The sequence below is a fragment of the Xenia sp. Carnegie-2017 genome, unplaced genomic scaffold (assembly GCF_021976095.1).
Source record: "Xenia sp. Carnegie-2017 unplaced genomic scaffold, XeniaSp_v1 HiC_scaffold_22, whole genome shotgun sequence".
Lineage (NCBI taxonomy): Eukaryota > Metazoa > Cnidaria > Anthozoa > Malacalcyonacea > Xeniidae > Xenia > Xenia sp. Carnegie-2017.
The window spans coordinates 8,750,178-8,777,265 of record NW_025813485.1 but is presented as its reverse complement, the minus strand read 5'-3'; the positions used below and the strand labels follow the sequence as shown (position 1 = coordinate 8,777,265).

Genomic DNA, 27,088 nt, shown 5'->3' with positions numbered 1-27,088 from the left:
GAAATGCAGTCGAACATTGACTTACTAACACCTGTCAGAAGCTGTCACCTCCGTATTATTCTGCTTTTGGGTCCATGCCGACATAATATTACTTTTGAATGGTTTGAGCCCGAGAGTATTGTTACATGTTTGTTGTTGCAGATCGTCCAGGTTAGTATGTTCCTGAAAAGGACTGCTTGCATTGATTGATGTTGACGTTGACTGACGTTTCGGCAGACCTTCTCAAGACTTTGCTAACATGAACGATCTACATCTACAGACATCTAATGCTACTTTTCATAACTTCTCACTCATAAGCGCATACCAATCGTAAACGAGCACCAGGACGTTGTACCAAGTATAACAAATGACCAATTTCGTTGACGTGATTATTACAAATTACCAAATTTACTTTTGCACATTGGGCAAGTCAAATGACGTCACACCTGTATGAAACCTATTGCTCGCTCCCCCCTGGGTAGTCACAAATCATATGGCAATTTATATACAAACATTCCGTCTCCAGTTCACTGTCGTATATTTTACAGCATTGTAAAACTTTCGCTCTTGCAATTTTTTATTTGTTTAATATTTAACTATAAATTTCAGTAGCTCTTTACATTTCGCTTTATTTTTCTTACTAGTGGTTCACCTAGGACTCCCATTGCCTACCTTAATACGGATTCTTTAGCCAAACTTTGCAGCAGTTTAAGTCTTAAAGGGTTGTTTAAAACTGAAGGATAATTGTTGCTAGAAGTATTTACGTATTTTTCTTTGCGCTTTCGAATAATAGAAAGACGAATGGCATTTGGAAAACCCCTCCAAGACATAACTTGGTAATATTAGATATTTGTTTGTTGAACAGCGTTTCATTACTGCAAATCATATCAGTCCGAAAGAAAAGAGATTTGATCCTGGCAATTATATACGACCCCAAAGCTCAATAGAGGCAATGCCCATCCCATAAAAGACAAAATACCAACTTTGGACGGCAGCAACTTAATTATCAATTTATTTGTCCAGCTGTTTTCAATCGTTCATAAGGAAAAGTAACAAGAACCTTTCTATGATCAGATCCCAACAAAATCGTTATTCATGACCATGATGCACAACACATAAGAAACATTTTCAACTTATATATTTATTTATTGTAAATCATCAATCAGGCTATTACTGAAAGTGGTTGACTATGGATGACAAAGACAATAACAAAAACCCTACAACATGTTCGTAAAGTAAATGACATAAGTAGTTAATTATCATCTATATTAGGTTAGAATTAGTTCCGTTTACAAACCATGACACAGTGACACAATTGACACAATATTTGACACAATTAATGACACATATTCCGGACAATTGGTTACTCACACATTTATATGACACAATTATTGACATATAAATTTACCACATCACTTTTCTACGCGTGATCACATTCTCAGTAATACTATCACTTAACCTCTGTCTTTATTATAACAATGCTAATCACTTGCTTTTGCCTGAGGCGTTTTATGTACGTTTCCAGAAACCTCAGCTGAACTCTGGTATGTAGGATTCTAAAGAATTTGTCATTTTGTCCTAATCCCTATTGTTGTCTGTGAGGTGCCAGGCGGGATGCGAATTTTCAATCCGAATTTTCAATAGTAACAGGCTAACAGCAGTTTTTCTTTTTATTGATTACGTCATTTCCTTGTAATGTACAATTCTAAAAACACGCTTGCTTGTATAAATAACTACTTAGCTTGATAATGACTTGCCGTTGTGACTCAACTTTGAGTTTACAAAATGATGTTTTTCGGAGTGTGCTTTATCATTTATTTCTTCAAATGGTCGGCTAGAAAAGGTATAGTTACGGATATTGCATACGGTTCTCCAACTCATGCAATATACTATTAATGCTCTACTCTAACTATATAAGCGTTCCAAAACTTTATAACTCTATAAGTATAAGCTTTCCTAAGTATTAAGTTTGTTGGCAGTTAGACAACGTACTTTACGAATCAAATGTTCCAGCGCAGCCTTCATTTGTTGATAGCGTGACGCTCTGTTACAGACTGTTTGCTGATAGCAAGAACACTAGCGCTCACACAATAAATGCCTGAAAAGTTAAAATATGAGGAAACAAAAGTAGTGTCCGCGCTATTGTGCCAGACTGCAAGCGCTATCAATGTTCATGAAATACGAATAAGCTGCGACAAATATTGCAATAATACGGGATAAACTTTTACGGCGGAAACCACGGGTTTGCAACTTTAAAATGAGAGCGTGCAAAAATGCGTGTTTGTGAAATGAGTGAATTTGAGGCGGAATCTTTGTACAAACTACCATGTGACTATTCAGGGGGAGTGGACTAAAGGTGTTCGTACAGTTGTGACGTCACTTGGCTCGCCAAATTCGTGAAAATTATTTTGGTCATTTGAAATATTTATATCACGTTGACAAATTTGGTTATTTGATATAACAAACGGTGGCGTCAAGTTTTTTTTATATATTCCTATGAAATCATTCTGGCAAAATTTTGTTATTTGATATAATTACGTACCATCGTCTGACGAGATTTTGGTTATATTTATAATACGGTGCAGTGTGCTTTTATTATTTAACTTACTGCATCACAAGAATATTTTTTGATGGATTACTAATTTTGGGGCCTGTTGGCTAAGACAAAGTTGTTGGCCGTGAGATCTATTCCTCCCAATAAGTTTCGTCTCTTGAGGACGTTTGCATTTCTCATGCTTCTTTGCCTCTGCATTTCTCGGCTTCTCTTTGCAACTCATATTGCAAACAATAAGGAATAAATTTAAAGGTCGAACGGGGTAAACTCACTACTTCATGAGTTCTGTGCATCGTGTATTAAACAGTGGATCGTACAGTTTCCAACAGCGTACAATGTCGAACTTTACAGCATTTAGCTAGTCCGGAAGGCACAAAATAAAAACTATGTCTAAATACAACAGGCCTCTAGAAAATGCGGGTCTTCAGGCTTCAGCCTACTTAGCCTACTGAGTAATCCGCCCCTGATTCGGTGGTCGCTTAAGCCTTATACATATATATATATATGACAATGTGCCCTTCCGCCTATCACTATAGTAAAATGGTGACTCCTGATATATATATTCATATCTTTTCAATGTACATACTATCCAAACTATTGTCCTTCAAAGACATAACAGAAACTCATTATTCATACTTCCTAGGCATTTGGTTTAGGGCGCCAAGTACATGGACCGAGTGTCCCGGTTAACTGAGATGAAATTTTACTGATTAAATCTTTGTTTAGCTGTCGTAACCATACACTTTCCTGAGTTGTTGAACAAAGAGCAATGTATTCGGCTTCAGAAGTCGACAAAGCTCCTTTGGGTTGCTTCTGACCAATCCAGCTAATGGCACCTTTAGACAATATGAAAACATTTCCTGAAGTTGATCTTCTATCTTCTGAATCGGAAGCCCAGTCGGCATCGGAATATCCTTCCATATCTTTCTTACTCAATTCGTACTGCAGGCAAAGTCTGACTGTTCCTTTCAAATATCGGAATACACGTTTGACAGCAGTAAGATGTGTTTCATTTGGAGCGGCGTTAAACTTTGTAAAGGTACCAACTGCTTGAGCAATGTCGGGTCGAGTAGCGATAGCTGTATATATTAAGCTTCCAATCATCGATTGATACATAACAGGTTATACTGGTTTGCTGGTGCCGTTATCTTTAATTAGCTTCATTATTTTTGAATATACTATCCAGCAAGACTAGCCTTTAAATCGATCATTTCTTGTTCAGTCTTGGTTAAGAGTATCAGGTCGTCGACATGCACAGCAACTATGGCGAGTTGACCTTGGACTTTCCGAATAAAGACACAGGAATCGGCATCACTTTGCTTAAACTCTTGAGATATCATGAATTCATTGAATGACTTGTTTCAGCAGCGTGGACTCAATCCATAGAGTGATTTCCTTAGATGACATACAAGATTTTCTTTACCAGCCTCAGCATAACCTTCTGGTTGTTCCATGTACACATCTTTGTCGAGTGTTCCATTAAGAAAAGCTGCAACAACATCCATTTGATGGATAAACATATTTTGAGAAACAGCAAACGCTAAAGGAGTGCGAATAGATGTAAAGCGAACGACAGGTGAGAATGTCTCATCAAATTCCAATGAAAACTTCTGAAGGAAGCCTCTTGCTACCAGTCGTCATTTAAAACGATCGATTTTACCTTTTCGTCGTACTTGACTTTAAATACTCATCTACAGCTGATAGCTTTTCGTCCAGGAGGTGGTTCAACAAGTTCACACGTCTTGTTCTCCATCAATGACTGGTATTTGGAATCGGCAGCTGTTTTCCACTCTATTGCGTGATCCCTTTCGAGAGCTTTCTTTAAGGTTGTTGGTTCTTCTACTTCTGTCACAAATAGCGCTGTATATTTTGCTTTTGTTATACTTGCATATTCATCATGATAGTAGATAGGCAGCTTTATTTCTCGTGATGAACGTCTAACGTTTGACGTTTTGTTGTTCGATTCTTGTTCGTAGTGTTCTTCATTCTTCTCTTCAATGTGCAACTGCACTGTATTTGTACGTCCAAAGTCCTTTTCATTGAAGGTAACATCTCGGCGAATGTAGACTTTTTGCTTCTTCTCATCGAACAATCGATACCTCTTCTGTGTTAGACTATAGCCGACAAGTTGCAACTTTACTGCTTTCTAATCAAGTTGAGGATGCTGGTACATGGGCATAGGCAGTGCATCCAAAAGCTCGAAAATTGGAAACGTCGGGCTTTTTGCCATACAAAAGCTCGAATGGAGTAATTCCAGTTGTACTTTTGATAACTCGGTTGCATGTATAAGCTGCAGAACAAATGGCTTCAGCGAAGAAACTTTTTGGTATTTCAGCTTGTAAAATCATTGACAGAGCAGCTTTTTAAGTGTTCTCTTCATTCGCTCCGCGAATCCATTCTGTTGTGGCGAATGGGGTACAGTTGTCTGGTGGCAAATTTTAAAGAAGCTTTGAAATTCATCTGACATATATTCACCTCCATTGTCTGTCTTTAAGGCTTTTATTTTGCAATCGGTTTGATTAGTCACTGATGCCTCCCATTCTTTAAATTTATCTAACACTTCTGATTGGTGTGTAATAGGATAGACCTATACACATCTAGAATAGTCATCAATAAATTTTATGAAGTACCTTGTGCGACCTAAGCTCTCGGTTTTCATCGGTCCAGCGACATCACTGTGGACAAGTTTTAATCGTTTCTTCGACTGTACTTCTCCCACTAGCCTAAAAGGAGCTTGATGAGCTTTTTCTTGAGCTCAGGATTCACAGAAATCAAGTTTTCCGGTGTCTTTCATTTTGGTTCCCGTTACAATTCCTTTAGAAGTCATCGTCTTCAATTGACCTGCGTTTAGGTGAGCCATCCGTTAATGCCACAAATTGAAGGTATCACTTGATCCTTTTGTAACTGATGCTTGTTGCTTTATTTCTCTGTTCTGCAGTCCAGGCGATACATGTTACCAGAAGACAACCTCTTGACACAACGTTTCCTCGAGAGTCTTTAATCCAACAAAGTGTATGACCAAACTATATTAGTTTTCCTTGCATTGCTGCCCCGCGAGCACTGAATAGACTCGTGGCTAATTTTGGAACATAAAGGACTTTGGTCATAGTTGATTTCCGTTCATCCTTTTCTTTAGGGCCAACCAGAATTGTTATAGATATTTCACCTGTTCCCAAGGCATTAACAGATCAACCATCGCCGAGAACAACCGGTTCTGGATTTGAAAACGCTAGATAGTTCATCAGTAAATCAAAGTTAGAAGTCATGTGTTGAGATGCGCCAAAGTCGATAATCCAGCAGTCATTTCCTTTTCCAGAAGCCAGTCCAACAGCGAAAACACTAGAACCAGGGTCATCACTATCAGCATTCTTTTTATCGGCTGGAGAAGCTTTCATGAGTTATCAAATTTTCTTGAATTTTAATTTTTTCGATGTTGTTTTTTCTTTTTCTGTGTACAATTGTCTTCTACACATCCATAACATTTTATCAGTTTCCTTTCAAACTTGCGCTGTAATGCAGTTTGACCATCCTTATTGTTTTCATTAACACAACTTTGCTTCCGTTTTTCCTCTTCGCTAAGTAGTGCTTGGTGTAGTTGACCAAGAGCAAACTCATCTCCTTTAGCAGTCAGGACCGTAACTAAGGTGTTATATTAACGAGGCAGGCTTAACAATAATGCAACTATGTGTTCATCCTCTGGTATTGAGGCTCTGATGGCGGCCAATTGATCAGTGATAACTTTCATTTTTCGCAAGTGTTCATCAAGAGGGTCTGACTCTTTCATCTTTAAGGAGAAAAATCTTTGTTCAAGTATAATTTGTTCGCAATCATATCCCGTTCAAAGCGTTTCTTAAGCGTGCCCCATATCTCTTTTGGAGTTTGGCATCCTGTGATGAGGCAAATAAGATCTGATTTATTAGACGTAACTATGACAGCTATCGTCTTCCTTTGCTCTTTCTCAAATGATGCAATTGCTCCAGGAGTACTTTCAGATGAAACTGAACGATTCAGCATTCCATCAATGTGTCCAAATAATTCTTTTGCTTCTAAAATTGCTGTTATCTGGTGTTTCCATATTGCCTTTTCTTCGCACCTTCGAGTTTGTCAATCGGCAATTTGTCTACTTTAGCCATCATAAAAATAATAAAGCGTTACTGAGTAACCTTTACTTAATACTGCGCTGCTTTAGCGAGTTCTGGGCTCATAACCTGTTAAATTATTGAGACAAATGACAAGAAAAATAGCAGAGAAAATAAAGATGTATATACCGATAAATAGTTTATACTTGAGTGGAATATAAGCTAATTGAGCCCATTACTGCCTAATAAGGTCTTTTCAAAATGAATCTAAATCAAAATTGTAGATTGTATTCTTACTACATTTATGATTTAGAACCTTTAGGATCTGGAACATCTAAAGAGCCGAATCGATGTGGAGCACCGAAGACTAATCTATGTATGTTGGTAACACCGTGGAGCTACGAAAGCTCTTTTATCAAAATATTAATGTTTTTTCATGATGCTCGTTCAAGATCGTCTTCAAGCCAGCTATAGCACTTGCATATTATTTGGTCAGGGATGTATTGCTATCGCTAATTGGGGGGGGGGCTGTTATTCATGTATGCATGATATGCTGAATTAATATCTTTTGAAGTGTATTGTTATCTATGGATTTATAACATGCATATATGAATAAGGCCCCCACCCAATTAGCGATAGCAATACATCCCTGGTTTCGGTTACAAAAACCTACACTAATGCTGATTCTCTATTAAATGATTTTATGGGTCGTTGCTTTAAACCGCCAGCATAACGAAAAGCAGTCGTAAAATGACAGTGGACTTTCTAAAACGGTAAAGTCATATCTCTTTGCATTCTCTCGACATATGTGATGTCTGATTTATAGAGAAAGTGATGACATATTGCATAGAATAACAATTTTCTTCCTTCCGCGCGTTATTTTTGTAGTTTAAATTGTAAATAGGAGATATGCTAATCAGGGAGGAACGGAGAGAGAGCAAGAAAAACTCTGTTAACATGTACAAAAGTCCTAATGAGGTTTGTTACTATCCCCGTCCACACGTATCCGGAAACTTTTAAATCCGCTTTCTAGAGTAAAAATTTTCGTATCCGCAAACAATGAAGGAGTTCGTCTTGCTCTTCTCATTTTTTCTCGATTTCTGTCCCAATTATGACATATATATTCAAACAAAGCCGAACAACGTTTGCGCACACCGACCGAATTCAAAGTCGCTAACCAATTTACCGCCAATTTGCAACAATTTAAAAATATGTGCGGGAAACGGACATATTACTTTAAATATCATGCGAACAGAAAACAGAAATAAGATTTTATCAGCCTCAGAACCTCCTTTAGATCCTGTTATGCAAGATTAAGCGAAAGCGATAAATATCCTTTAAGTGCATGCCGGCTTTGGGTAAAATACAGATACCAAAGAAATAAGACGTGAAATTTGGGTACGATAATACAGTAATACGGTAATTTGGGTACTGTAATACTCAAATTTCTACGATTCAAAGTCGCATATCGACGCCTGCGAAATCCAAGTGCACACCGACAGTGCCAAAATAGATTACTACAAGGTGAAATTGCCGCCAAATATGCAAGAATGCGTATTCTGTCCTCACAAGTAACAGTAGCGTATAGCAACTTAGCCGCATTTGTATCTTTTTTTGACCTGATTCACCTTAAGTCGGTCTCGGATCGTGAAAATACAACGAGACTCGCCAAACACCAAAAGATTCAAGATTGCAAGTTATTTCGACTGTGTGCGGAAACGAAATGTGTCACTTCAATCGATCCCAATAACGTACTTTTCAAATTTCTCAACGTCTTATTACAGACAAAAAAAAGAAATCCTATCAAAAGGACTAAATTCTACTAAAAACTGATCAAAGAACAACTAGAGAATTCCGGTTTCTGTCCTACATCCGTTAAAGCAAAATTAAAAGACATCGCATACTCAGGATGTCGTAGGTACAGCCGGCCTGACTTTATGTTTTCTAAAGAAGACATAAAACTGCTTGATAATCTAAGTAAGGAAAACAACATTGAAGCTGTTAAACCTGACAAAGAAAATGGCGTGGTTATTCTCAACAGAAGCGACTACAACAGAAAAATGGAAAACGTATGGTCAGATAACAGGAAATGTTACCGGCTGAATGATGACCCAGTAAAATTGACGCTACAGCGTGAAAACCACTTGAAGAAACTGCTAATAGCATTGAAGAAATCTGAGTCAATCACACAAGGAACTTATGATAAACTTTACCCGACAGGTTCATGCATTAGTATATTATACGGTTTGCCTTCAACTAATTAAAATAATGTTCCCCTTAGACCCATATTCTCATGTATTAATAATTATTCCCATAAAGTAGCAATGTTTTTCATCCCTCTTCTTCTCCATCCCCTCTCCGTCAGAACTTACATAGTAAGAGACTCTTTCTATTGTTCAAGAACTACTCAGTCTTGACATCAATACTAACAATGTCGTTATGGCCAGCTTTGATGTCACATCCTTATTTACTAACATTCCTTTGGACGAAACTGTTGATGTGATTTCCAATCAAATATTAGAATCCACATACTTTCGTGGTCTCATCGAATGCGAATTGAGGAAACTTCTTTGTCTCGCTATTAAAAGCTGCCACTTTATATTCAATGGAGTCGTATACCAACAAATAGATGGTGTCGCCATGGGTTTACCCATAGGCCCCCTATTTGCTAATATATTAGCACATCATGAAAAAGACTGGCTTAATGAATGTCCTACTGAATTCAAGCCATTACTGTATCGCCACTATGTTGACGATTACTTTGTGCTTTCGCATCACAACGTCATCCCTCCTCAATATAAATGTTTCTTAATATTCTCTCTCGTGCATTGCTTCTACAAAATCTGCTCTAATCATGAAAACTTCCATAACAAGTTGCTGCGATAGATTCTTAACAACAACAGCTACACAGCCTGTCTGTTTGATCGCTATATACGAACATTTTTAGACAAATTATCCCAACCCCAACGTATTGTTGACACAGTTGCAAAAAAAGTCTTGTACCTCTCCCTACCATATACTAGCAAAAATTCATTATAGATTCATACGCAAATTTCCCGTCTTATTTCTTCAGCATACCCTCATCTTAGCATCCGTTTTGTGTTTCGTTTCACTCTACGTTTGTATCATTTCTTCTCCTTTAAGGACAAAATCCCCAAAGCTATAAAATCTTGTGTGGTTTATTCTTTTAAGTGTCGCCGCTGTTCTTCGTGTTCTCTCCCAAACGAGCTACTCGTTCGGAAAAGCCTCCTAATTTCCAAACACAAACCTTCCCTTAACATCCAGGATAGTTCCGTGCCTCTCCTCCTTTAACTCAACTTTTCCTATTTCCTGTAATTTAGTACCTTGTAAATAGTTATATTTAATTTATTCATGTTAACTGACTTCGCATATTGCTTTGAGAAGGACGAAATGTTAACATTTTGCAATAAATATATATTAACTTTTTTTAACTTTTTTTTATGGCTGTTTTACGTATTATATGCTGTGCTTTAACTTTTATCTTTTGAGTACGATTCCAACCTGGTTTGTCGATCGCAACCTATACAGAATTTTATCCCATCGACACTTTACTCCGACAGGAAAATCATCTATTCTTAATAATTCAGTTTTAGTTATGCAATGTGACGTCACTTTCCTCATATATCGAGCACCACCCAACTTCAATATCTTGAGAATTAGAAAGAGATATGGCTGGCCTAACTGTTTAAGAAAGTACATTGTCATTTTACGATTTTTTTGCAAATAAAGTATTATTTTACAAGCAAAATTTTCGTAATACTAGCCCTTTTAGATCACATATTTAGAGAGAGAAGAGTACACACGGTGACTAAGTTCTTTTCAATTTTCATGTTTGAAAGGCCTGGCCCGAGCATTGGTATCATCAATCAAAAACACGTGTTATTTACATTTATATATATAATTCGACAAGAAATATATTTTACTAAAAGTGTGAGATTTAGTAATGCATAAATATTTACGTAAATTTTTATTAACTACTTTCAAAAATTGTTCCAATTTACTGCAAAATCAAGGCGAGCCAAAACAAGCATTCGATTTTCGTTCATACATTTGCGTTCTCAAACTTCAAACTCGTTTCTGTTTATTAATTACTATTGGTGTTGACCACATGGAAGTTTTCAAAACAAAAAATATTATTAATACTTGCAAAATGAACTTTTCAAATGTGCTCTGTGCTCAAATTCAACCCAATAGATAAACAGCAAAGTAACTTAATTAGCTAAACTATTTGTTATTCTTAAAAACTGAACGTGAAAATGCTACAGCATATATTGATGATGCATTTTTCGGCATTTTTAGATTCCGATTGTGGCCAGGCAGTTTTTCCCAATTGCCAATCTTTTGCTCCTCCTGTGGATAAAAATACAATCAAAATAAATATGAGCCTTAGCTCATTGAGTTTTGATCCAATATTGGTGAAAATTCATGTTCAATGGGAGATTCCGAGAGCAGGTAACGCAAGCCTTAATGGTTTAGATATAGTGCATTCTATCCCCATTATTAGCTAATTGATGTTTTTCACCTTATCTTTTATTATATATTTCTATGGTGGAAACATACATTCTCGGTACTTTCAAAATAGCTAATTGAGCACGAAAAGGACATTTTATAAAGCATCATTTCTCACATCTTGTTTAAGCTAACAAAGTTTCAGATTTTTTGACAACCGTCAGATATTTATTTTTTGAAGGTTATTTTTATTGATTTTAGCTACAAAAAGTTGCATTGAAAACAAAAAATAGAAAACAAGTTAATAACCCAAGATTTGGAAGCTGATCGTTCGAGTTGCTACGTATTAGCAGAATTTCCTATAACTATTATTTGTGCCATATATTTTGAGCCTGTCTTTTCAATTGCTTTTTAGCTAACGGTGTGAAAAGTGCTCCTCGGCAATACAAACCTCACACTAAAATGGATATTGCGATAATTTTCTGTAATATAAAACATTACTAATCCAATTCCCCATTTCCAGCAAAACTTCTTTAATTCTTGCCCACTGATAAAGTTAGCAACATTTTCCTATAATTGTTCAATTTTTTTATACCGTGCACTGCAACATACTAAAAAGACAACGAGTTATTATGAATAAAAGAGTAAATATACAGTGTGTATAAAAAACTGAACAGATAGGAAATCGTCGCTAAACTCATCAGCCAGCGCGATCAGCAAAAACCTAAACACCGGGCTGACCGTATAATTGGGCCGTAAGTTTCGGATTATTTTGAATTTTTCTCAAATAGCATCTTATTAAAATACTCCTCAATTATGCGTAAATTTGGGCTTAAATTAATGCAAATACAAATAATTGATTAGGTTTCAAGAAAATGACTGTTCAAATGGATAAAACGCAAAATAGTCCGCAATTTAGATGCAAATTTGGGCCAAATTTCCCGGAAGTTTGCAAGCTTAAAAACATTTATCATACTTTAACTGTACATGTTGCAATTGCTTTTTCGCTTATAGTCATTTTCGAGCACAAACCGTTTCAAAAATGGTTTTTGTTAACACAATTCTCACTCTAAAAATGGTTATTATTTAAGAAAAATTAACTGTCAGGTGAACCATTGGAAATTCTACCACCTATTTCATTAAATGTTGCGCCTTGCGGGCTGATAACTTAAGGGATGTTTTTCCTTAATTCTTTTAAGATTTTGTACGTAGAGCGCAATTAAATTGTAAATAAGAATATGCCTGCGTTGTGGATATAACTCGTATGAAGTTATAGTGTATATTTTTGTTAAGGAAACTCTGATATCTGGGGATGGCAAATGACTGTTACTGACATTGGCAGGTATCCTGGTATCTATAAATGTCAACAAATTAACAAGAAGGTAACTTACCTTCAACCTGGATCGTTAGACTATTTTATCAACATTATCGGCGACCTGATATTTTGAGTAATAAAAAACACTTCTATTGCTTAAAGTTCTTTACGAGTTGATTCATCATGGAGAAAGAAGCACTAGCATATGGCATTGTACTGTAAATAATCGCCGATATATAGCTACGCAACCATGCATAGGGGTACGTTATGCATAGGTCTCATAACATTTAATTCTCCGTGTCGCAAGCTGGTTTCTTTTTCCTGGAAAAACCAAAAAACTAAATAAATTAGTCTTTGGATTTACTAGGTTTTTATAGGTGACATGGAAGGCTGTCTAAATATATACCGTCATTTTATGAGAAAGTTGCAGCTTTTACACATTTTAAAAATGAAATGATCATAGTGACTCATACGCGACTCATACGTTTCTATCATATATTCATGGCAGTGTGACAGGACTTTTAGCAAAAATTACACGGCCTATTTAAGTTTTTTAACCTCTCAAATAATTGTGTCCCTATTTTCCTATAGTATTCTAAATCAATGAACGGCGCATACTACGTTGATTACGTTATAACAGACGTGGCTCTTGATACACTAAAGTTGTTGCGCATTCAGAGTCTCCCAGCCATGGCAGATTCAACAGCAGCGGAGAAGACGATTACAACAGCAGGTATATCATTTATCTTGTTTATCAAAAAACATATTTTTACGAACGTAAGAATCCGTATCAACAAAGGAAAGAATCCGTATCAACTTTTAACGGCATCACTTGAGGGAGTAGCAGTTGTAGTGCCGTAATATTAGCTGAAATATTATTAATAAAAAAAGCACTGTTTGTGGATGAAAATTATGAGGACACATTACAAAAAGCAGGCTTGAAATCGTTGCAAAATAGAAGAGATAGGTTTTCTACAGAGCTTTTTCATTCAATATCTTTATGCAATGATCATATTTTAGGTAATTTACTACGGCCATTAAGGATTTATATTATGTATAATCTCTGTATTTTTAAGATGAATAGATTCAGAGCTTGTTTTATTATTTATTTTGCTTCTAGAGCTTAATTAATATTAGTATTTTTTTATTAATACTATTGTAAAATCATAATATTTTATGTAAAATATCGTTTCTTTTATGAAATAACTTAATGTATGTAATTCAGACATAATTCAGTTTTTTAAATTGCCATGTGTAGAAATTGATAAACTATTTAACTAAATAATTAAGGTAACTGGACTATGCATATTATTCTTTCTTATCGTAGCTCGCTGTCACATCATTCCAGATTTACCTTGCTGTTGTAAGTACTTTAACGTAAATATATAAATGTCGAATTTAAGAAGATAAAAGTAACCATTCCAGCAAAGAATGTCCTTGGCGTTTTTGTAACTAAGTGCAATTTCTATAGCGTATCCGTGAAACAAGTTTTTCATTTGCTTAAATCGTTTCTTGTTCGTGGCAAAATAATTGATTGATACATGATTAAAGGTAACATGATCAATACAAAATATACACATCACCTACCTTTAATGACATTTAAGAAATAAAAAATGTTTATTGTGTTTTCACAGGCTTATGCGAACCGAGTTGACCTTCGGGAGAATTTGAGATTTATGCAAGCCTGAGACCGAAGGTCGAGGGTTGCACATGCACAAGAGTTCTCACAAACGACTCCGAGATTTGCATAAGCCAGTGAAAACACAGTAAACATCTTTTATTTGTTTTTAAATAACAATAATACGAAACAAGTAAAACGTTAGTATTCTTCTAACGTGTATTCATGATTGATTTGCAAATTCTCTTTGAGTGATTGTATTATGTGATTGGTTGTGCACAGATTGTTTTGCACAGGCTAATGCAAACGCAGCTCTAGACCAGTCAGCGCACGCATTTCGTTGTGTTTATTTTATAATAGAATTTGTTTTGATTCAGGCTTCTTGCTACAACAAATAAGGCCCATTTAAAACAAAGGTTCTGCGCGTGAGAAGAACGACGTTTGACCTAGGTCTTAAATTGTAACTGTAGTTGCAAAAGAATAATCAATTGAGAAATTTTATCACTGTTACGTTAGAAATTGCACAAATTTTTATTAACGCCAACAAAATTTTTGGAGGAAGGGATATTTTAACATTATGAAATGAAAATTATACTATTTTATTTTCTCTTAATCTAAGATCAAGCAAAAAACATCGTCGTGAAACAACTTAATTCAACGAGTGTTTCTTTGACATGGAATGATATGAACAAAACAACTCTTCATTTGGGAAAGTTAAAAAGTTTTTTCTTAAATTACAATTCTTCCTCGTGTCACGAAAGCACAATCGTTGTAAATGCACAGGTAAATGTAAATGTCATTAAGTAAGCGAGTCTCAGGGTGTTGTTAGCAGACTGTATATTTTATATCAAATCATAGTTTTAATCTAGTTCTTTCTCACAAGTTCCACATACCAGTATACAGAGCGTTACCTATTGAAAAGAATTTTTATGAAGTTTTTTGTTCGACACACCAATATAGCCGCTTTTTTCATAGTCATGTTGATCGTATTGACCCCTATGGAGTGAGTGAAAAGTCTATGAAGTATTTTAAATTGATACTTCCAAAACAACAGATGTTGATAGAATTACTTAGTCACTTGAGAATAAGTCGTGTTATTAATTTTGAAAAATCTAATCTTCGCACTTGAATTTTTTGTGAAAATTTTAAAATCATCTATGATTAGCTGATTTTGAAAATATTTGAGAACAGTTGAGAACAATGTTATTAAATAATAAAGACGTACCAAGGATGCTTTTAAAAGTCATTAGACATGCATTTAAATGAACGATAATTTTTTTATAAGCACGCATGGGATTTATTAGTAATATCCTGTACCTATTATGTAAATATTCTTATTCCCTTCGCACTGAAAATGGAATAAAGTATTCCGAAACATGTTTGCATTTAAAAAAATTGTCGTTCATTTGAAATGTCTAATATCCTGGGTAATTAAAGTCAAATTTGTGCACACATTTGCCCAACATAGACATGATAAGAAGACCATGGATTTCGAATATGAAAAGCCCGTATATTTTAAGTCATCATCAGACATACGTTTCTCACCTTGATTAAATTTCTGGCAAAACGTGATCAAAGACGCTTAAAAGTTGTATACTGAGCATTTATATTTGTATTAAGAATTCATTTTCCCCCTTGCAGATTGTATGTATTTATGGTATTCAAGTAGTTTATTGCAAATTTCCCGCATTAAAATGATTTGCAACATACCTTACAGCAAATTACCGTTTTAATAACTCTATGAAACGACGACTTTGTATTGCAAACCTGAGAAAAAATCATCATGAATTTATTGCCCGGTAAACATGAGCAAAACAGCGATATAAATATAAAATATATTAAGTTAAAGCCATTTATATATTTTAAATAACATAAAATTTGCTTTTACAATAAATAACTTCAGTCTTCATTTCTTTTGTTGATTCTTTTATCAACTTAAATTTTCTAATTTTGATATTTCTTTGCTGAAAAATTTCAGACGGCAATGAATAATTCCCAAATAATCATCAATGATCTTAAACACCACTGCAGAAGGTATACCATCCAGGTAAAAGTCAACCAACTAACACGTAACAATGTATTTTTATAAACAATATCTTTTGAATTGTCCAAAAGCGTAAGATTTATGATTACTTTGTATGGTTTATTATTAGCAAACCAATTCTAAAAGTCTTCAAGTTTTTAACATAAAGGTACATTCGATTTTTCAGGTTACACCCATTTTTAGTGATGATTGGTGTGCGTTGTGCAAATCAACATGCCACGCAGATTTCAATAAAGGAATACCTTCTACCAGAAAAACGTTTGAAATGATTTCAAATGCAAAAGGTATTTTGTGTATTAACGTTTAAAGCTAACCGAAAAAATGACCACATTTATTTACTGTTTATATACACATACTAGGTAGGGTAGGTAGTTATAGCCTGCAGGTTTTATGCACGCATTCTAAATACCTGCTCACTCTCACACCAAGTAAGTGCCATAAAAAATTGCACTCCCTCTCTGGCAAATTCCTTTCTTCAGCAACAGTAAGATTTTTGCTAAAATAGTACCCAAAGTAGGCACTCGTTTAAAGTGAAAACTCTATCTTGGAATAATTATGTGGTGATTTTGAAGCCCGACTCATGAGAACAAGTGTGAGTTTGTGTGTGTGAGCTTTTAAATTGTGCGCGTTATGGTCTTGCTCTGGACTATTAATCATTGACAAGGTAGAACTAAATAAAGGATGTCCCCCCACCCCATAAATTAATTATGTAATTTCTGCAATTATTATACTCTATTACGTAATTAGCATTCAAAACAGTTTAATAAACTTGACAGTTCTTCCCTTCCAGGATATCATAGGGTTTATAGGGTGTTAATGTAAAAAAGGTTAAAAGTATTATCATAAAATGATTTTCATCTCACATGTATGACGCAAAAGCCTTTTAAAATCAAAACAAAACTCGTACGCTCCCGTACGCCTATGCCCAAGAGTTCAGAAACTTAAGAGGAAACCAAAAAAGTTAAAAGAATGAAGAAACACTTATAGTGTTTTAATTGTAAAACATATCTTTTCATAACTACTGGGTTTTTCTTTGTTCTCTCTTCGGTTTCCTAAGTTTGAGAACTTCTGAGTTTCTATTGGCTTTCGAATTTTGGCTATACGCCATGGTTATGTCAAGGCAACGACAACAATATCAATGCAATTATTGTTATGTTATTTTAAAGTATTATTATTATTATGATTAAGATAGAACTGCCTTCTGCATGATCTCCCAAGTAAGATACGATGCTTACTTACCATGCATTCATGATTTTTTTGTTTAGTGAATTATCACGTTAAGAATGCCACCATGAATAACTTGTATAAACCTGTAATTATTGTGACTGTCGTTCTTATTGCTACTATTTTACTCGTGTTGGTCGCTATTTTTCGCAAGAAAAAAAAAGGTAAACCTTATCTTATTTATTTGTTATTACATCAAGCTCATTTATCCTTTGTCAACTAACCGAACTAATATGGCTACTCTAAAAAGTGGAGAGCATGAGAAAGAGAATCTTAATGAGCAAGCATTCTAAAATTTATTCCAAACTTTTTTAGCAAAATTTTTATAAAATATGAAGTACATGGCTTGCCCACGAAGCTTATAAAAATCATTTTTAAAATATCGCCACGTTTTGCTTTGCCATTGTATAGAAATTTAGCAAAAACAGCGTATTGTCTAACGTCTGTGAAATTGGCGTAAACGTACCATATATATGCATAGGTGAATATTAGCTACTACCACGCCATTTTTACGTCATTTTTATAGCGTCCTTTACGTAATTTTCTCGGGGTCGAAGATACGTAGTGTTAGTTGGATTTCTTTAATAGTTCCGAGTTTCATTATACATATAAATTATATATAAAAATTGAGTTTGATAGTCCATAACATTGAAACAAACGGGGAAAACAGGATGCACGTGTTTTCCTCAATTATTGACACTTGGCTTTGGGATTCTTCATACTGTTGCTTTTCAAACAGATAAAAAAAAGATGATCATAAAGTCGATGACAATACCTGAAAGGAAACTAGGTAAAAGTTAAAGTAAGATATAGAAATATTTATGTGGATCGCATGCTGGAAAATTTCCAAAAACAAACGTCAAAGACAATGAATTAACGTATTATTCATACGAAAAATGTTCCTTACAAGGACGGCGAAAGATTGATAATTGGGGGAGGCTCAGATTCGCTTATTCATGAGTTACTATTTGTAATGACAATTGACTTCAGTATAAATTAACAAAGTAGAACATCATTATATGAATATTAGCCACCCTTAATTGCCAATTTTCCGTCCATCGAAATTCATTGATTGGAAACTGGTTTGTTAAATGCTCTTTACCCTTTTTAGTGACGAAAGTTTTTATCATTCACGGGAGCCACTGCGAAGGTTGCGAAGATGTGGCAATTGCTCTTGCTACGTATTTGAACTTAACAGGCTATTGCGAATGTTCCCTTGATCTTTGTGCACATCCGAACGATTGGTCCCAGGGTACTATGCAATATTACGAAAATAGCATTGCAGTTTGCTCAAAGGTCATTGTACTGTTTACTGTCAACAAGAACCTTCAATGGGATGATGGCGTAAAAGGTAGGTAAATACCCTTAATCATCGCGACCTTATATGCATTTTTACCAGATTTGGTCAAATGGGCATATCCGTCTATTCTGGACAATGACCCTGTTTTAAATATTTTCCTTGTTCGTAGTTTTACAACTACGCTGTTGGTTATATTATTCTAGAGAAGATTTAAGTCTAAAATTAACACTATAGGATTCGCTCTAAAGTATGTTAAAATAGAAGTTTATTTCCAGTAATATGTTCTGGCCAACCCCTGATCCGCTTCTGTATATCACACCAGGTGGAAGATTTTAAGTTCATAAAACCAATTCTAATGTAAAAAAATGAATACAAGGCCACACGGCCATGAACATACAATGTTTTAGTAAATAGGATGTATAAAAAAACCTGAGCAGATAGGAAAACGCTGCTAAAGTTATCAGCGTGCTAGATATGCAGAAACCTTTGATGGAATAGGTTGTTGCACTTGCAATGAATCGTCTGACATTAAAATTTTGCAAATATTAACCACTTTAGAATGAGAATTGGGTTACCTAGATGCATTTTTGAAGTAGCTTGTGCACAAAAATTACAAAGCTAAAAACCAATTTGGAACTCGTATGGTTAAAATATGGTACATGTTGTTCAATCTTACGAACTTTTAGGAAAATTAGTCAAACCGTGCACGAACGCTAAAATGCGGATTATTTTACATCAATTATTCATATTTGGATTAATTTAAGCTCCATATTTGGATTAATCCATTATTCATATTTGGATCCATTAGCTGCATTATTCATATTTGGATTAATTTTTCATAATTGATAAGGATTTATACAGGAAGAGTACAAAGTAGTTCACAATTTTAATGCTAAACATTCGCGCACGCATCAGACAAAAGCCCTTAAACTTTGTTAGCGTGAGCAGCATGTGCCGTATTTTAACACTATGTGTTCAATTGATTTTCAGCTGCATCATTTTCGTGCGCAAGCTATTTCAAAAGGGTTTTTTAGTAACACAATTTGCACTCTAAAGATGGTTATTATTTGCGAAACTTTTAATGTCAGGTGAGCCATTGGAAGTCTTAACACTTATTCCATCAAAGTTTTTGCAGATCTTATGTGCTCACGACTTAGCGACGATTTCCTTGTTTTTAGTTTTTTTATAAACTCTGTTTGGCAAACTGGATTATAGATAATGCTAATTTGCGTGAGTACTACTCAATGTGCAATGTCGCCGTCTTCGAAATACAAAGTAGTAGTTACCTCGTGTTATGCTTTGCATGAAAAATCTTTTCCTTGCAGTAAATATGCTTATGATTTATATCTATTTGACTATTTAAGCGAGAAACTTAATCTATCAAGAGAATTTAATTCGCTCTGAGATTAAGTCGAATAACAAGACCAAAAAGTTCATCCCTGTTTACGTGGATCCCTTGTCCGACGGTGATCTTCCTCTCTTCATACAAAACAAGAAGTCGTTTTCGTTACCGTCCCAGCTCGCAGACCTCATCTTCTTTATCATTGAGGAGCCCATGTGTAAACCATTGCCCAATTGCTCGAAGCAGTCTCTTCAGGAAGACATGAACCTTGTTACGCAGAGGAAACTTTTTGAAGTCCAGATTAAGAATCTAAATGCCAAGCATCATAAGAAACTTAAAAGCATCAACAACAATGCACTTACAGCTGAGGTAAGATTTACTATACAGACGCCTGTTCTTTTTTTATAGTTAATTATTTGTAGTTAATCATAGTGTAATCACTGAAATTGCCTCTATATTTGTGTTGTTTTTTTTAACTCACAACACTTTTTTTGACGCACATAAGAAGAAGAAATCGAAACGACTTTTCAATTATATTACAATTGGCGACATTTTACGAAACGTATGGTGGACTGAGCAGCAATAATATTGTTTGAGACTATTGTTTGAGACACATGCAAAATTATGTATTTGCCCTTATATACCATATTTGGTACATTTAGATTGCTTTGTTATGACGAAAAAATCTGTATTTGAGTAATGGGGCTGATCAGGTTGAACAGGAAGAATTTTAATACGTTGAAAAGAAGAGCAATCGTCATGTTCTGTGTAATCTGTGGCTAATTTCATTCGTGCAAAAACAATTCGTTTTCCCATGTCAATTCTGAGAAATTAGAATATTTTACAAAATTGGAAATTGCTTTAGAATTTTAACTAAACGAAAGTAACTTTCAATTTCATATTTTTAATAAAGTACATATTAAACCATCACAGACACTGTTAATAAATTGTATTTGATGTTTGACTTTTAAGTTAAGATAATACGTGGTCCCCGACACACTCACGAATTCTTGCCATTTTCTGTGTTTGGGAATAAGCATTAATTAGTGAAGTTTCTAATGCACTGTTGCCATTTTAATGAGCAATAGAGCAATTGTAATGTATGATTTTTCACGTTTCTTGCCTATGATGGACCAGCTTATGATTTGATTAGGTTTGTTCAATGTGATGAAAGCAATGAAAGAAGAAAAGGCAACAATGAAGGCACTATTTGTTGTGGAGTTTTTTTTGCGTTCTGCCGATCAGCTGTTAGATAGGATGACACCTGAATTTAGTGAAGAAGGAAGCAATTGCAAAATGGCAGAAGTTGATGTTTATAAATTCTTTCTCGATTTCTTGCAGGATTCCAATGCTTTCCAAGGTATATCTGCTGTGTTGCAAATACAGCATACTTGATGTATAATGTAAAAAAAGATCTTCCAATATTCTACTCCTGTTCACAACTTGAAAAAATTGCCATTTCATTCAAACTCTTAACTCAATATTAGACTTCCATGAATTGATCAGTTTTATAATTGATAACTTGAGTGACATACTTGCCCGATTGCATTTAATACCACTGCCTCACGATCTTTATAAGTTCAAAATGAGATTTGAAATTTGAATCGATTGGGTTTTTTATTCTAGGGACGCATGCCATTAACACCTTGTGCGTGTTGCAAAAATTCATAACTGGATGCGAGCAACTTCCACCATTAGGATTACCAAAAGCCATAAAGGTTAAATTGAAGCATGGATGTACAGAAGGTTGCATGTGTCGGCCAACTGCTTCAACTTGTGATCTAACAATTACATAGCTTGTTCATTATAGAGATAGTTACAACCAACTAAAAGAGGCAATTGACTCTGCACTTATCGAAGGAAAAAGAATTGGTTTCATTTAATAACGATAATTGTATTTTATCATTTACGGGGGAATAGCAACCAACCAAAATTCATAATTTTTTAATGGTAACAACTGCATTATTAGTTATTAGTTAAGTTCATATTTAATTGTTTTCTTAAAAAACGTTAGGTAACAATGAATCCAATTTGAAGCATGTTATTAATCTTTCATATTAGTACTCTATAGCTCTTGTTACGAAAGAGCAATGCATTTTGGCATATGTAATGAACATTAAATTTCATCACTAAATGAATATTCAGTTCCAACTTTTTCCTTTAAATTGCAAAACAAATCTAAGGCCTCCTTGGAACTGTCTGGATATCTGACACTTTCGTGATCCATAACATACTGAGAGTATTCCTGATATGAACTTTCGTCATTGGTGTCTTCGAAGTGACGCAATTTCATTTCATCAATTTTATTCTGACTGACCCTAACCAGACAGTTAATACCCCCCCCCCCAGAATCTTTTGGCAAATAAAATAATAAATCAGGAACTCCTGGAGTGGTTTCATGGCGAGATGACCTAATATAATGCGTATTCCAGTATGCTTTCATTTTGTTTAATTATGCTTGAATTACATCTTGGAAACAGAATCATAAGCACTGTCTGTGTAATGTGCTTTCAAAGTTCACTGATCCGCTATCCCATAAATCCTTGAAAAAGTTTATCCACCAATCTGCAAAAGTTAAAGTATGTGATCACAATTACCTACAACTACTATCACTTTAAACAACTTTTCATGCCATCTCTTTTAATTTATATTTTATAAAGTTATTGCGTCTTTGTTGACTCTCAAAAATGACTCTGAAGATGACTCTGAAGATGACTACCGCTAAGGTTGTCGAAACGTCAGTCAACAACAACAAAAACAGTCCTTCTCAGGACTATACCAACCTGGACGATCTACATTTACAAACATGTAATCACAATCTACATACCACATGTCCACTATCAATCCAATCACGTTGACTGTGGAGTGTTTGCCATTGGATTTCTTATGATGAAACAACTTTGATATATAATGAAGGCTCTATGCGATCACACTTGTTGAGTTGTCTGAACAAAGATAAGTTTGATGACTCTGACTTTTGATGACTTCAAAATATAACTCTAAAGATGACTCTGAAGATGACTACCGCTAAGGTTGTCGAAACGTCAGTCAACAACAACAAAAACAGTCCTTCTCAGGACTATACCAACCTGGATGATCTACATCTACAAACATGTAACGATACTCCCAGGTTCAAACCATTTACATAACACAATGCCAAAATATTACAAGAATAACACAATAATCTTTACACATTTTGCTAAATATTTCCATTAACACTCTACTATTTGGTTTTTTTATTCTCATTCAGCAAAAAACAGTATTATGTTAGAGAACCTAGTGCACTTTCAATTCATAAGTTGTAATTTTATAAAAAAATGTACTTCGCAGCAGTAGATTAAGGGTTATGTTGAATAGTTTCGTAACAGCTCACCACGATTTAACTTGCAGTTGACAGGCCAACATTTTTCCGCACATTTTCCCTAAGATTCGATAAAGATAATTGTACCAGGCTGTTCACAAACAAGTACATAGAGTGCGAGTGTTTATATTTATGTAAACTTGAAGAAATTCACGGTCCCACAAAAAAATGCCGAGTGTGGAGTTATTTTGAATTTAAATTGTTATTTAAATATAACAGAAGTTTCTTTACCCTAGATTTTTTTATATTCTTGATTGTGTATTCGATAAAACGCTAAAGCATATTTTTCAATCCAAAACGTTATTCGTAGTTGTTTTCACTTTTCACTGATTCTCAAGGGGGAGAGAATGATAAAAATAAATTTTCAAGTGGAAGATTTTACCTCCAAGTAATTTAATAGATCTCAATGGTATGAACTCCAATCAAAGCGCGCCATTATAGCGGCAGTGACGCTTGCTTTACAATAAAATACCTTAATTTGCAAGAACACTAGTTTACCAAAATAAACGTGTAAAATTACTCGATATGTCTCTTTCTATGAATACTTGTAAATGAGTAATGGTACTTGTAAAATCAAATTACAAGCAATAAGAAACAAAATTTTGCGTGATATCGATTTCGAAATCGCTGGTTCTGCGAAAAATCATATCATTGTGCATAAATCAACATTCACGCTGCAAGAATGTTGGACAAAAAACGAGTAGCTCAAGATCTCTACTCTCTAGTAAGCAAGGCTCTCACGATCAAACGTAAGAATTCCTTGGATGGAGGCTAAAGATATTCAAAAATTATCCCATATTTCTGACTGAGAATTCCTCAGAAAAAATATGGCTGTACATGAAGTTAAACGTTCCTTAGTTTACAGTAAGATTATACAACGATAAGAGCTAAACCATAGCCGTGCGGGATAGGGGGCAGCTGCCCCGACGCCCAAGAAAGTTTGAAGATTGAAAAAATGGGCATATTTTAAACGTTATAGTCGGGGGAAAACGGTCTATTTGCCAAACAAAAATGGGATTTGAATTTTCAGAAAAAATATTTGATCGCGAAACAATAATGACAAAATATTTGACAAAATCTTACAAAAAATTTATTATTCTACAAAAGATTTTATTGACGCCATTTAGTGTGAAAAAACACGGTTTACCCTTTCGGATAAAACACGCATGAGCCTCGAAACACACGTTTTGTATAATATCAGCTCATCCCGTCCGTCCGTCCACGAATGTCATTCGTCCGCAAATTTTCATCCGCCATTTTCCGTCCGTCCTTATCCGTATTTTATCCTAACACTTGGTGAATGGCGTATTTTTAATTGATTCTCATTTCGAAATGGATTCTTATAACGTAGAAAACTTATTTCTAAAAGTATTTTCGACAATTGTCTTTCCTGCGCGCAATTTTTCCGATATGTTTCTCATAGGAAACTGGAGATCGTTAATGTGGAGAGCATTAGCATATTCATATAATCATGATACACAGTGTATAGTTCCTTTTATGTCCTTAAGGGTTCACTGGTCACCAAAACATTTTTGGGTTTTGTTGCGATCAGGTTGGAACTTAGCCAGTTTTCAGGACATGCAACTAGCCAACAACTAACACAAAAATGAATTTTCCAGAGTTACCTGTGCTATGGTAACCGAAACCAACTAACTACAATACTAAAAAATGGATAAATTTGTAGAAATTGTATCAAGAGAAGGGAACAGGATTAAACAAGGAATTGACTTCAATTTGATAAATTATGACATGTGTTTTTGGGGGGATGAACTGCAATCAAATTTATAGAAAAATCAATACAGATTTTATGGACAGTTTATTGAATTGGCCGAAATTGACTGCAATATTTTTGGTTTAATGGCAGATTTTTTCATATTCCCAGTTCATTCTCAAAAGAGTGGCATGAAGAAACTACTTTGTGAATAAAAAATTCACAAATTTCATTGAAAACGGCTAAAGTTTAATAGTGGACCCCCATTAAATCATAATATGAATATATGAGCATGAGTCCCTCCCCCACCAAATATTAATCTTCTCACCCCCAGCCAGCAGTAATTCTCACCCCTACATGTTTGAAAGAAATTTATGCTGAAAGGAGTTTGCTAATCCAGTAAAATCTGCATTCACAATAAAACTTAAGCAAGCAAGTTGTTCGCTCTGTCGTCCAAATTATCGTACATTTACTCTGTCGTCCATTTACTTTAATACGATCAAAACTTAATAAAGTTTGTCGTGCTCAAATGGTAGTAAAAATCATATAAGAGTAAAACTCTGAGATCGTATTTGTCACAATCACAAAGCCATGTTAAAGTCAAACAAAAAGATGGCCCTTAAAGGGTTAATGACTTACACCATGCAGAATTTGTAAATCATTTCGTTTTTAAAGATTTAAAGATGTTTTTAGCAGATTGTAATAATTCTCTTCATGGCACTCCCCTGTAGTGAATCTGTTGCAAAACATGCAACATGGCGTCTTCTTGCAACACACTTTGTAAATGTTCGTCGGTTGAACAATTTGTAATCTGTACGCCAATAAAAATTAATTTCACGGTGCTGGTCCACCTTGCACAATTGGACTAGCCATCAGTTGACCTGCTACTTTGAACTTGTCACTCCTAAGCGCTGCCATGTCAAGTAAAGGCATCCATTATTAAACAGCAAATATGCAAATTGTTCATTTTATTTGCAGGTCTGGTAAGCAACTGAAACATGTATACCAGACAAAAATTCACGACGAGGTCCGCCATCATGTTACTTTCAGCAACTGCTTGTTATTGAACTATTGTTTCTTTGAAATTTCCAAATAGTCTTTGAAAACTGATTTTTGCCTCAATGGAGTTCACATGTTCAGCAAGCTCAGCTATCAAATCTTTCATCTTCTTTTTCATATCAACCAGATTCACATTACTATCATCACATGTTTCAGAAAAATCATCATTTTTGACAGATATATCAAAAGGATCATCTTTTATTGATCCAATTGGGTCTATCCACTTGTCAGCACAAATGTATTCATGTGCCTCAATTGGAATCTGGAAAATCTTGAACTCTGTCTAAATCTATTGTAGCACACAGATAAAAATATATATTCGAATAGGGTTTTCCTAACTCCTGTTTGTACTCACTCAATACAAACTGTGCTGCACTGCCAGGTAACTTCTGTACAATAGAATGATCTGGATAGAGAAGAGTGTAGGAAGTATACTTATTGAACTGTCTAAAATGCTTCGAATGTTTATCTATTGCAGCCTTCATTAAGTTAGCTGCATTACATTGAGATGAAACAATTAGGGGTAGTGTTCTTCCCTTCAGCCTTTTTAACCTTTTCCCTTCAGCTTCTACGACACTAACTTGAATTTTAAAGTCCTCGTGTTGTTTTGGTTTCTTATACAATAGCATTCTCTCAGTTTGACTCCCTTGCTTTCTTTTCCGATATTCGTTGAATGTTAATGTTGACACATCCGTCTAGTGGAGTCATTTGACGTCAGCAAACTCGAACTTGAACTGGATGATAATGTTGGCTCATTAATGCTTGGTGTTGAAGGTAGAGTTTCTGATTAGAAAAATTTGAAAAGGAAATATTAGTGCTATGTAATGTAAATGCATCAAAGAGAAATATGTGTATAAATGCAAATTAAAATTACTAGCCTTTCGCAAAATTTGCCCTATTAACATGTAAAATGAAAATACATTATAATTTTTTCAGAATCTTTTAAATAACCACAATAATATTTACGAACAATTAATATCCACAATTCATTATAGATGATTCTATTGATTCATTATAGAAAAAATTTAAGAA

The 27,088-nt window shown here is 34.8% G+C and overlaps 1 protein-coding gene and 1 long non-coding RNA gene across 5 annotated transcripts in view; both read left to right on the top strand.

Moving 5' to 3' along the window:
• The window catches only part of LOC124447329, a 30,786-nt gene extending 9,918 nt beyond the window's left edge, over positions 1 to 20,868 (top strand). For 3 of the 4 annotated variants that reach the window (XM_046998238.1, XM_046998239.1, XM_046998241.1), the window contains exons 3-15: positions 6,926 to 6,988; positions 10,933 to 11,085; positions 12,376 to 12,464; positions 12,989 to 13,130; positions 13,725 to 13,760; positions 14,635 to 14,798; positions 15,994 to 16,062; positions 16,226 to 16,343; positions 17,325 to 17,447; positions 18,023 to 18,073; positions 18,395 to 18,634; positions 19,948 to 20,294; positions 20,588 to 20,868. In XM_046998238.1, the coding sequence (XP_046854194.1) occupies positions 6,926 to 6,988; positions 10,933 to 11,085; positions 12,376 to 12,464; positions 12,989 to 13,130; positions 13,725 to 13,760; positions 14,635 to 14,798; positions 15,994 to 16,062; positions 16,226 to 16,343; positions 17,325 to 17,447; positions 18,023 to 18,073; positions 18,395 to 18,634; positions 19,948 to 20,294; positions 20,588 to 20,602 (1,610 nt within the window). In that variant the 3' untranslated portion in view covers positions 20,603 to 20,868. The remainder of the gene's footprint in view (positions 1 to 6,925; positions 6,989 to 10,932; positions 11,086 to 12,375; positions 12,465 to 12,988; positions 13,131 to 13,724; positions 13,761 to 14,634; positions 14,799 to 15,993; positions 16,063 to 16,225; positions 16,344 to 17,324; positions 17,448 to 18,022; positions 18,074 to 18,394; positions 18,635 to 19,947; positions 20,295 to 20,587) is intronic. The other variant, XM_046998240.1, reaches the window with a different exon arrangement.
• Positions 20,869 to 21,195: 327 nt separating this feature from the next.
• LOC124447333 lies at positions 21,196 to 22,063 on the top strand. The gene is made up of 2 exons (XR_006948693.1): positions 21,196 to 21,285; positions 21,552 to 22,063. It is a non-coding gene; the product is annotated as an uncharacterized LOC124447333 (long non-coding RNA).
• Positions 22,064 to 27,088: the final 5,025 nt, after the last annotated feature.